General features: G+C 39.7%; 1 protein-coding gene across 1 annotated transcript in view; it reads left to right on the top strand.

Moving 5' to 3' along the window:
• Positions 1-12,157, top strand: part of ARMH3 (armadillo like helical domain containing 3) — a 182,735-nt gene that overhangs the window by 96,157 nt on the left and 74,421 nt on the right. The window contains exon 23 of the mRNA XM_044240358.1: positions 2,327-2,402. Within this exon, the coding sequence (XP_044096293.1) occupies positions 2,327-2,402 (76 nt within the window). The remainder of the gene's footprint in view (positions 1-2,326; positions 2,403-12,157) is intronic.

Below are 12,157 nucleotides of genomic sequence, written 5' to 3'. Positions count from 1 at the left end.
AAAGAAAGATAATTATAAATACTAAAGAAAAAGAAAAATCAAAATGGAAAAGATAAAAAAGTTTATAATCTTTCTAGTGCTGTGATTGTTTTCATTATTGTATATTAGCCTACATGTATGCATAGTTTTACATAGTTGTAATCATGTTATCCTTCTATTTTGTGTTTTTTAAAACATGTGTCATAAAATATTCTTCTTTTTTTGTAATTTTCTTAAATCTTTCTCTGTCTTTTTTTTGTACAGTGTGGGCTCAGTTTATTTAACCATTCTTTTCATGGAAATTATGGTTGTTTCCAGTTTTTACTATTACTTACGTCTCTTTTTAAAATGGCTGTGTACTATGTTATTTTTGTGAACCATAATTTACTACATAAAAGATTACCTTGCTTGAGGCTTTTAGGGCATTTTGAAATAATTTTGTGTTTAAATTTGGTAACAGAAAAGAATGTAAAAGCCTATGGCATTTGCAAAGGAAATGCAGTGATGAGGTCATCTGGTTCTTGTTCACTAAGGAACAGAGCTGACAGAATGTTACAGAGAAATAATCCATGGACAGAGTTAAATATCTCACTGAGATAAGGAAAGGAAAATTCAACTCAATTCCGTAAATGTTTTGGTCCCCACCCTCAGATAATTTATTATCTTGTGGAGGATCTAGTGAAACACATCTAAGGAGTTTCACAGTTGAGTTGGAAAAGATCTGTCTGACCTGCTGAAACAATTGTTTTCATTACATGATTAAACTTGCACATACACTGAGTGAAACCGGATTTCAGACTGAGGAGCTTTGACTTGGAACTATACCAACTTCCCCAGCACTAAATCTTGTAAATTAGAAAGGCAGTGTTCTGATAATATGTTTTATTAAGGCTTCCTTACTCTCTTTCATAAAATTACATGAATTTATAAAAATGAGGTATTGCTAGAAGAGATGCAGAGCAGCCAGATGAGTTTTCTTTCCCTGTTACAGCCATAGGCCTTCCCTCAGATTTAGCTGCTGCTGTTTCTTTCCTGGCTGGACTACTGGTCAGGAGTAGGTAGTGATGGTTCTCAGGTATAAAGTTCCTAAGCAGATTGGTTACACGTTTCTTAATTTCTTAATGTAATGTTGTTAGGCTCTACTTTTCCTTCCTTTGGAGAAGTCTCAGATATATTCAGTCATTTGTTTGGGAGGCCATTTATTTAAATACTAATAGCTAATATACGACATTTACTGTGTGCCAGGCACTGATCTAAGGGTTTATATATATTAATTTATTTCATTTTCATAAGAGTCCTTTCATGTAAGTATTGCTGTTACTGTCGTGGTAAATGGCAAGTGCAGGAATTGGACTCTGACAGTTGGCTTCAGGTTCATACTCATAACCATTTACTCTAAGTACATGCTCTAGAGTCATACCCTCAGGTTCAAATTCTGGCTCAGTTACTTACAACTGTTTGGATGACTTAGATCAATTATTTGTCTCCTTTGAGTCTATTTCCTCATCTCTCTGCTATCTTTTATATAACCTAACTTTGTTCACTTCTTGGCGCATAGTAAACTTGACTCTTATTAAGTATTCCTTCATTAAAAACATATACTTGGAGTGCCTGCCATGTGCTTGCTCTTCCAAGGAACAGTTGTGCTGGTTTGTCTCTTTTCTGAAATGGTATCAGTACTGTAATGTATGGTCCTGAAGCTCTTAGCTGACTGAGGTTGTTCTGTCTTTCCATCTTCTTTTCTTTTACTGCTGGGCGTGGAAAAGAGAGAGAACTTGGTCAGAAAAGAGAAGGCTATTCCTCTTGATTCATGTTGCAGGTCACACAGTTAAGTTATAGTAGCTAAAGCAGGTTATTCCTTGACTGAAACATGACTGTCCTCTATCTGACAAGATAGTTTGCCCTGTTTGACCCAGCTGAAACCTTTAGGAGAAAGATAAGTATGGAGCAGGAGGGGATACTTACTCAACCAGCCACGTCCACTAAATCAGCCATTAGAGCAATGATAAATGTGGCTGCCAGGTTAATCTTACCTTACCACCTCAATGTAGATTTTAAATGAATGTAAAAACTAAGCATGGAAACCTGTTAGTACGGAGTAGATGGAGGGGAACCCAAGGCAGAGGAGTATTTTGATAGAATGTGAAAAAAAGCTAGAGAAAAAAAATCCTGGTGAAGGTAGTTGAGAATAAGCCTTTATATTTTTCTCTAAGATGAGGAAGTTTTAAATGGAGTGTTGTGGTAGGCTCTGGTTATTCTAATAAAGCTATTCTGAGATGTGTCTTTATTCCTCATTTTTGTTTTATACTGGGGGTCTAACAGATCTTTTTTCTTTTCTTCCTTATAGTCCTGAGGCTTTCTACCAATGCAGGCCAGTGGAAAGAAGCAGCTAGCAAGGTGACCCATGCATTGGTTAATATCAGGTAAGGAATGAGAACTTACCTCTTTCAGCATTCCTTGGCTCATCCTGAGGTTTATTGTACCTTGCTGAGTGGAGTGTGTTGAACACCACTGCTATTTTAAGCCCTGATGTCTGTAGGAGTGGAAGAAATGTCGTACTTGATCAAGAAAAGCAGGAGTGCATGAGACTTTCATATTGTCATATTGAAATAGCTCACAGTTCTGTTCTGAGAATTTTCGTACCAAGACATGGTTGCAAGCCCTTTTCAGGCATCTTTGTTGCCAGTGTTTTCTGTGTATAAGCCATCTGAAAGCTTTTCTCTGAAATTTTTTTTCTGCCATTCTCTGTGAGTTCAGGGAATGATTCATGGGGATCTGGAACTTTGACGTTTTGCTTTACATGGCTCTTTCTATTTGCGGTAAACAGAGGCAAATGGAGCTCATGGGGCTAAGTTATTTTAGGTTCCTTATGAAACAGCAAAGCAATTACGGAGTGCTATATGTATTGGATAAAATTAAGTCAGACATGGAGTTTGGCTTAGGGTCTTGAGGAAATACCACACACCCACAGGAGTGAGCTGTTCGTAAATGGAGAGAATGTGCTTTCAGTATCATGAAATACCCAGCTGACTTTCCTTACATTCCTCATTCCCTTTGTGCCTATCATTTCCCATTTTCTCAACACTTATTAAATTGTTCTTGCAAACAATTGAAAAATTAAACTTGAGTAGAAGAGGCAAACCCAACAGATGGGGAAACTTGATTTAGCTCCAGATATAAGCCTTGCCAGACATTCCCAGCGATGGTAATGCACATCTACAACTTGGTATAGATTCTGATGTGTGACAGGTCTGGGATTTAATGTTTATTTACAGATCTTTCTTTTCTTTTCCTTCCTTTTTTATTTATTTTTTCTTTCTCTCTCTCTCTCTCTCTCTTTTTTTTTTTCCTGAAGTAAAATGTCCTGTAGTGATTTACAGTGGCATTTGGCACGTCTGGGAACAAAAGGAGAAGTGTGAAATGTGTATGTTGGGAGAGCTGGAATGAGGGCCTAAGGGTGAGATGTGCTAACAAGACTGCACTGAAGGTTAATCTGCCTTACCTGACCCCAGAGACATTTTGCTGCAAACATAGTTTTATAAATCTCACAAATGCATATCTGTACCTAGCAAATAAACCAGATACTGTAGTAAGGCCTTATGATAAATGTGATTTTCTATAAAAATCAGGGATTACAAACTGCCTTCTCCCAAATATCCCTTTGTGACCCAAGGGCCGTATGACAAATGTGGGTGTTTGAAAGAAGCTCCAGATTCTGGGCTAGAGTTTGAAGTTCATATGGGTATAATTTATGTTGTGTTTATTTATTCATGTATTTACTTAGGCTTTCCAGGCAGCTCCTTTTCATCTGGGACCTGTTTCCTTGATCACATTCCTTTATGCTTGCTTTATCTCCTACTTTGTTGCTTTCCCTTTCGGTGGCTTCTGACTTGGCTGCTGTCCTTATTCTTCCCAAGGGCCATCAAACAGTTGATTTAAGCTTTTGGCCTATGCTTTTTGTGAATAGCCCGGAAAGGACTGGGCTGAACTTTGAGTGGATGCCTGTAATTATGACCTCTTTCTTCTCTTTGCAAGTCTCCATCAGGCCTCTACCTTCATTTTCATTCCTCACATTTCTTTAATGAACTTGCTGCAGGGAATAATTAGCTCATCTTCACTGTCACTAATGAATTAGACTTGGAGTATATGTCAAAAGTATCAAAGGGCACCTGGGTGGCTCAGTTTGTTAAGTAACTGCCTTCGGCTCAGGTCATGATCCTGGAGTCCCAGGATCGAGTCCCACATCAGGCTCCCAGCACAGGGAGTCTGCTTCTCATTCTGACCTTCTCCCCTCTTATGCTCTCTCTCACTCTCTCTCTCTCAAATAAATAAGATCTTAAAAAAAAAAAAATGTATCAAAGATCCAGTCAGTTTTCTCAAGAGATTACAGGAAAATGTGTTTGTCACTTACCACACTAAGGCCAGATCAGGGCAAAATAGTGGTAATGCTAAGCCAGCTAAAGATTACTTTTCTTTCTTACTTACTTTCTTTCTTTCTTTCTTTCTTTCTCTTTCTCTCTCTCTTTCTTCCTTTCTGCCTTGCTTTCTTCCTTCCTTCCTTCTTTCTTTTTATCTTTCTTTCTTTCTTTTTTTTAAAGATTTTACTATTTATTTGACAGAGACAAAGCGAGAGAGAGGGAACACAAGCAGGGGGTAGTGGGAGAAGGAGAAGCAGGCTTCCCTGCGAGCAGGGAGCCCGATGCGGGGCTTGATCCCAAGACCCTAGGATCATGACCTGAGCCGAAGGCAGACGCTTAATGACTGAGTCACCCAGGCGACTTTTTTTCCTGACACTTATTTCCCTTAATAAGTGCTAAGTTTTGTGCTCTTTTATATACTGTCTTCTTCAGTATTCAAACTCTATAGAGTGTATCATAAGCTTTTTTAAAAAAATACTTTTTACCAATGAGAAAACAGAGTCTTAAAGATATTGTGAATTGCAGGAAATCCCACAGTTGTTGTCTGGCAAACCATAACACATACCCTCCCCAGTGTATATTTTTAAGTAATCTCTGCACTCAACTTAGGGCTCAAATTCCCAACCCTAAGATCAAGAGCCACATGCTCCACTGACTGATCCAGCCAGACACCTGGACTGAGCCAGCCCAGCACCCCAGGGCTCCTTCTTCCATGTCATAATGGCTCCCATTGAGTTGCAACCAAGGCTACCATGGAGGTAAAAAGAACAGTCAGCATGATATACTGAAAGGAGCATGGAAATTTTAGTTAGAGAAGCTGGATTTAAAATTTTTGTCTTGGGGCACCTGGGTGACTCAGTGGGTTAAAGCCTCTGCCTTTGGCTCTGGTCATGATCCCAGGGTCCTGGGATCGAGCCCTGCATTGGGCTCTCTGCTCAGCAGGGAGCCTGCTTCCCCCTCTCTGTCTGCCTCTCTGCCTACTTGTGATCTCTGTCAAATAAATAAAATCTTTAAAACATTTTTTTTTTTGTCTCTACCACTCAATTTGTGACCTTGAGCAAGTTATTTATCTTCTATGGATCTCTTTCCACTACCTATAAAATGAAGATGATGATGATTATCAGTTCCTTCATGGGGAAATAGTTGTGAGAATTATATAACATATGTGACGGGACTTAGTTAACTATAAAATACTGGCCTGAAGCATAATGTATTTAAGAGTCATCCCTTTTGTAGTATGGGTCAGAATTTCCTTCCTTTTAAAGGCTGATTAATATCCCATTGTATGTATATGCCATGTTTTTTTAAAATATTTTATTTATTTAACAGATAGAGACCACAAGTAGGCAGAGAGGCAGGCAGAGGGGGGTGGGGAAGCAGGCTCCCTGCTGAGCAGAGAGCCTGATGCGGGGCTCTGTCCCAGGACCCTGAAATCATGACCTGGGCCAAAGGCAGAGGCTTAACCCACTGAGCCACCCAGACGCCCCTATGCCATGTTTTGTTTTGTTTTTTAAAGATTTTATTTATTTATTTGACAGACAGAGATATCACAAGTAGGCAGAGAGGCAGGCAGAGAGAGAGAGGAGGAAGCAGGCTCTCTGCTGAGCAGAGAGCCCGATGCGGGACTTGATCTCAGGACACCGGGATCATGACCTGAGCCGAAGGCAGAGGCTTTAACCCACTGAGCCACCCAGGCGCCCCTGCCATGTTTTTTAAATCCATTCTTCCATTGATGAAATCCCAAGAGGGTTGCTACCACCTTTTGGTCATTGTGTTTTGGTTATTTGTACATGGGTGTGCAAATATCTGTCCAGTCCCTGCTTTCACTTCTCTTGGGCATATACCTAGAAGTGGAATTGGTGCATTATATGATAATTCTGTTTAGTTTTTTGAATGATTGCCATACTGTATTTAGGATTAGCATTTTGAGCCTTCCTTAGAATGTTTCCTAAGTATGTCTTCATTTGTCCCTTCTATGAAAGTTAAGATGTTATCCTTAACCTTGAAAGATGTTTTGTTTTAGGTAGATTTCGATGCTTTGAACAAGGGTGGTATAGGGAGTTTCTTTTCTCAGAGTTAGTATTCTCTTAGCTGAGGGTGAAATGTGGTATGCCCAAGTCTGCAATCCACTCCAGCAGTAATGAGTGCTGCCTTACGCTCCTTCAGTTTTTTCTAAGAGCTTGTGTTGTGCATCCATGACACTACTAAGTTTGGGTGGTTTAGAAAACAAGAAACTGTCAGAAAATTGGACCCATGGGTCTCCTAAGGATACTATGGGATGTTTAACTATTGGCCACCAAGCTTATTAATAAGGATAAAGTATACAAAGACTTAGAAGTAAAACTGTGATAGTGTGCAACACTTTCTTCTGTTCTTACAGAGATTATTGGTACTGATCTCACAGCTGGAAAAGATTCTTTTTTTTTTTTTTTTTTTTTAAAGATTTTATTTATTTATTTGAGAGAGAAACAGTGAGAGAGAGCATGAGCGAGGAGAAGGTCAGAGAGCGAAGCAGACTCCCCATGGAGCTGGGAGCCTGATGTGGGACTCGATCCCGGGACTCCAGGATCACGCCCTGAGCCGAAGGCAGTCGTCCAACCAACTGCGCCACCCAGGCGTCCGCTGGAAAAGATTCTAAGGCAGAGTAAATGAACTCTTAGCCACCTCGTCTATAGTATGTTCTTTGATAACCCTGGAAAATGTTTGGGTTGCATGTGAAATTATCAGACATCTAACAGCTGAGAGGACCTCAAGCTGGTTTGGTGGTTGATGACAGCTACAAGTTAAGTCTTTGGAATCTTCTGGGATGCAGTATATCTAATGGCAACCCTAACATAGTATCTTACCAGCAGGTGAAAGGCAGCAGAAAGGCTGCAGACTTTAATGTTCTTTGGAGTTTAGATTGTGACAGTGAAAATTCAAAGTGCTTCCACATGCTTGGAGGCCTAAATTTACTCAAGTGTCAGTCTGTTTGCTTTTCACTTGTCTTTCGTGGCTTAGTCATGCCAGTTCTTTAATTGTCAGAGTTATTTGTGTTTAAACAATTTGTCTCTCTCTTCCTGTGTGATCCTTCAGATTCTTAAAATGCAGCTGCTTAGAAGCTGCAATTTTTTAAATTGAAGTATAGTTGACATACAGTGTTTTATCAGTTTTAGGTGCACAGCGTAGCAGCTCAACAATTCTATCCATAGTGCAGTGCTCACCATGATAAGTGTAGTTATCATCTCTCACCATACATAGTTATTTCAGTATTATTGATTATATTCCCTATGCTGTACTTTTCATCTTTGCTTTTATTTTGTAACTGAACATTTGTACCTCTTAATCTGCTTCACCTATAATATCCATCCCCCTGCCCACACCCACCTGGCAACCACCAGTTTGTTCTCTGTATTTATGGTCTGTTTTTGTTTGTTTGCTTATTTGTTTTGTTTTTTAGATTTCATATGTAAGTGAAATCATATAGTATTTGTCTTTTTCTGTCACTTAGCATAATACCCTCTAAGTTCATCTATGTTGTCAGTGGCAAGAGCTCAGTCTTTTTTAATGGCTGAGTAATATTCCATTGTATGTGACTATATATGTATACATACCACAAATTTATCCTTTTATCTCTTGATGGACACTTGGGTTGCCTCCATATCTTGGCCAATGTAAATAATACTGCAGTAAACATAGGGGTCTGAATGTTTTTCCAAATTAGTGTTTTTGAGAAACTATTTATTTTTAAGTAGCCTTCATACCTGACGTGGGGCTTGAACTCATGACCTTGAGATGAATGTACTGACTGAGCTAGCCAGGTGCCCTGAAATTGCTATTTTTATTGAAATACCTGATGTCAGTAATGTACAGGGCCCTGTGTTTGTTCCTTCCCATAGGTGAGTTGTTCCTTTGTTTTGCCACAAGAAAAATAAAATATTACTTTAAAATTCTACTTTGTATAATTGTTACTTTAGCTGCCTTCACAGATCAGCTGGTCCTGTAAGGGCCTATTTAGCCAGAACAACTCCATCCGGTTAAATAGTGATTTTGTTGTTTATGCAGTAAAACTTAAACTGACCCTGCCCCTCCCCCCTCAGAGAACTTACTTAAAAGCAAGTCCAGGAAATCAGTCCCAGGTAACAAAGCCCAAATACTAGGGCGGATCAAGCCAAGTGGAGACACCCAATCAGTGGGGTGCGCATACTGTCTCCCTAGCTACCAAGGAGTGTGGGTCCCTGCCTTTTGGGCGCCAATTCTGACCAAGGTGATAGGCTAGTTCAAATATCTACAAGATAAATTGTAATTCAATTTGCCACCATGTGTGGCCTAGCATGACTATGCAGCTTTCTTTACAAAGTGTTACAATCTCACTGGCCACCTGCATATGGCCAGGCCCAACCACATGGCCTTTGCTCTATAAAAGTTAGTCTGTAAGGCAGGGAGGGGTCGCCTCTTTGTAAGAGACAGCCCCGACTGGTTGGTTTGACTGTCGGTTTGATTCTCGATGCATGGCGCAAAATAAAGCTTTGCTTGACCTTCGCTTTCTATCAGTCTCGCTCCTTTGATCACGGACCTATCATTGGAGGACCTTTCAGTCCACAAAGGAAAAATACTCTGAGGGGCCAAATGCAGGACTGGAAGGAAAGCATTTGGGAAGTTTTGCTTGGAGACTTTTATGCTAAGTATCTCCTGCCACCACTTAGCAGGTTACCCTAGCGAGATCCTGTACTTTAGGAAGATGTCTGCTAACTATTAACCTAATTAGTCAAAAGAGAAAAAGAAAAATGTTAGACTAAAATCTGACCTTCTTCTAATCAAACAACTTTCAAGGTAAGTAATTTGAAGGCCTTAATGAATCTACCGAAGTTAACATCTTAATGCTTTTCACTTAATTAGCATTTTATTAGCACCACATTCACAATCCTATTCTCTGGTTGCTCACAGAAATAGTGGCTGAATCACTGCAAATATGTTTTTTCCTGATCTGTAATTTTCTTAAGGTGGATAAAGTTTTAACTCTGATTAATATATTAATTTTTCCCTGTATTAGGAGTGCACTAAAGTTTAGTTTTTCTTTGGCAATGCCTTCTTATCCATTAGGCCTCCAAGGGTTGACAAGAGTGACTTTTTAGATATTGCTGTGGTTAGTGACAAGCTTGGGGTTTGGAATGAGGTTTTAGTGCATTTCTTTTGTAAGTGTCTTAATTGTTCACCTTGTAAGTTTGCCTCTTGTCCCTCTCTTTGCTCCACGATCTCTTTGTTTCAGTGCTCAAGTAGTCCTCCCCCACTTCCTGCTTATGTGCTTATGTAGCTGTTTTCCTTCATCCTAAAAAATATTCCCTCAAAAAAAAGGAGGGGGAGGAGGAGGAGGAGGAAAGCTTTAAATGTACACTCTGCTAGGGAGGCTGGGGAACAAGAATAGCTCTCAGCAGCCTCTGATAGGGGAGTTCATTGAGCATAGCACCCTTTGGAGCAGGCTGCATATAGAATTCTGAATGTCATGGAGAAAAAGCCCTCAGGCGGTAATCAGGGAGCGCACATTCACTGTTGATGGTTGCAATTAGGGTTGGAAAGGGAATGTGAGGTCTCAGCTAGGCAGAGTCCGTCCAAATCCGCTTGCCCATGAACCTGTTTAGGTTACAGAATTTGCCTTTGAGTCACAGTTCTTTTATCAGAATGGATACTGGTGAGTTGAGAGGAGGAACAGTTTGACACCAGGCGCTTTAGCTGAAGGATGCAATGTAGTGTAGTGAAAAATGTGGACCAAAGCAGTCAAATGACAGGAGCAGAGGCATTGGGCTGATGACTCTTGAATAGCAAGAAGTACATGAAAATAAGCTTCTAAACCAGTTGTCTGCTCAAAAGTGGCAGACAGGCAGGCTCAGATTATCCCCTGGGTTAGAATTTGTCAGTAATGACCTTTCTTCTGTTAAGCAGACCCTGCTGATCTCCCATTACAGAGAATAAAAAGCATTATGCAGATTAAAACAACGCACCAAAATGAAGCTGGTATAATATCGTTTCCCCAGTGACTGGGAGCATTACATATTATTCTAATAGTTGCTGTTCTCTGATCTCTTAAGAGGACAGCTAGAAATAAAAAACCAAACACTGAATCCCATGTGGCTAATCGTCTGTTTTCCCCTAACTTGGTTTATGCTGCAGAGTGAGGTTTCGCATTAGGTCATAGCTAGGTTTGGTGAACTACAGTACAGTAAAGAAGACTTGGTTGAAGAGATCCAGATATTTGTAATGGAATATTAAGATTTTTAGTTGGGGCTGCTGTGATTTCAGGTGAGTGTGACTTTAGTCTTATATATTTCCCTCAATCTGAAATTCTCTTGGGGTCTTTTTCCGCTTTCCTTTTAAAATTTTTTGATTTATCATCATCATTATTATTTTAAAGATTTATTTATTGGAGGGGCGCCTGGGTGGCTCAGTGGGTTAAGGCCTCTGCCTTCGGCTTAGGTCATAATCCTGGGGTCCTGAGATCCAGCCCTGCCTGCATTGGGCTCTCTGCTCAGCGGGGAACCTGCTTCCCTTCCTTTCTCTCTGCCTGCCTCTCTGCCTACCTGTGATCTCTGTCTGTCAAATAAATGAATAAAATCTTAAAAAAGAAAAATTTATTTATTTATTGGAGAGAGAGAGCCCAAGAGAGTGTGGGAGGGGAAGGGACAGGAGAGGGTGAGAGAATCTAGAGCAGACTCCGTGCTGAGCACAGAGCCCAGTACAGCAGCTGATCTCACAACCCTGGCACTCCCTCACTTTGCTTTTTTTAAAGAAAATTGCAAGAAAATTTGCATAATATAAAATTTACTATTTTAACCATTTCTACAGTTCTGTGACATTAAGTGCATCCATAGTGTTATGCATCCATTACCATGAGGCATCTTTTTCATATTCTTCAACTGAAATGAAACAGTAACTCCTTGTTCTCTCCTCTTCTAGCCCCTGGCAGTTGCCATTCCACTTTCTGTGTTTGTGAGTTTGACTACTCTAGGAATGTATTTATAAGAGGAATTAAACAATATTTGTCGCTCTGTGCCTGGCATATTTTACTTAGCATAATATCCTCAAGGTCCTTCCATGTTATATCATATATCATAATTTCCTTCTTTTTTTTTTTTTTTTTAAAGTGATCTCTACACGCAGCATGGGACTTGAACTCACAGTCCCAAGATCAAGAGTCCCATGCTCCACTGACTGAGCCAGCCAGGCACCCCTTTTTCCCCCCCTTTTTTAAAAAAAGACTGAATAATATTCCATTGTATCTATACCACATTTATCATTTATCCAGTGATGGACCCTTGCATTGCTTCCACTTTTTGGCTATTAAAAACAATGCTTCTCTGAACATGGGTATACCAATCTTTGAGAACCTGCTTTTTCTTTTTTTGGGTATATACCCAGAAGTGGATTGCTGAATCATATGGTCATTTTATTTTTAATTTTGGGGGGAATCACCATACCCTTTTCCATATCAGCTGCACCATTTTGCATTCCCACCAGTATTGTGCAAGGATTCCAGTTTCTCATACCCTGGCTGATACTTATTATTTTCTATTTTTTGGTAATAGGTCTTGGGTATGAAGTGGTATTGAATTGCAGTTTTGACTTGCATTTCCATAATGACTAGTGGTATTGGTAATCTTTTTCATGTGTTTATTGGTTATTTGTCTATCTTCCTTGGAGAAATGTCTATTCGTATCCTTTGCCAGTTCTTAAATTGGGTTGTTTGGCTGTTTTGTTGTTGAGTTCTAAGAATTTTTTATATATTC

The sequence above is a fragment of the Neovison vison genome, chromosome 2 (assembly GCF_020171115.1).
Source record: "Neovison vison isolate M4711 chromosome 2, ASM_NN_V1, whole genome shotgun sequence".
NCBI lineage: Eukaryota > Metazoa > Chordata > Mammalia > Carnivora > Mustelidae > Neogale > Neogale vison.
The sequence above is the reverse complement of the archived record's forward strand: the minus strand, read 5'-3'. Positions and strand labels throughout refer to the sequence as shown.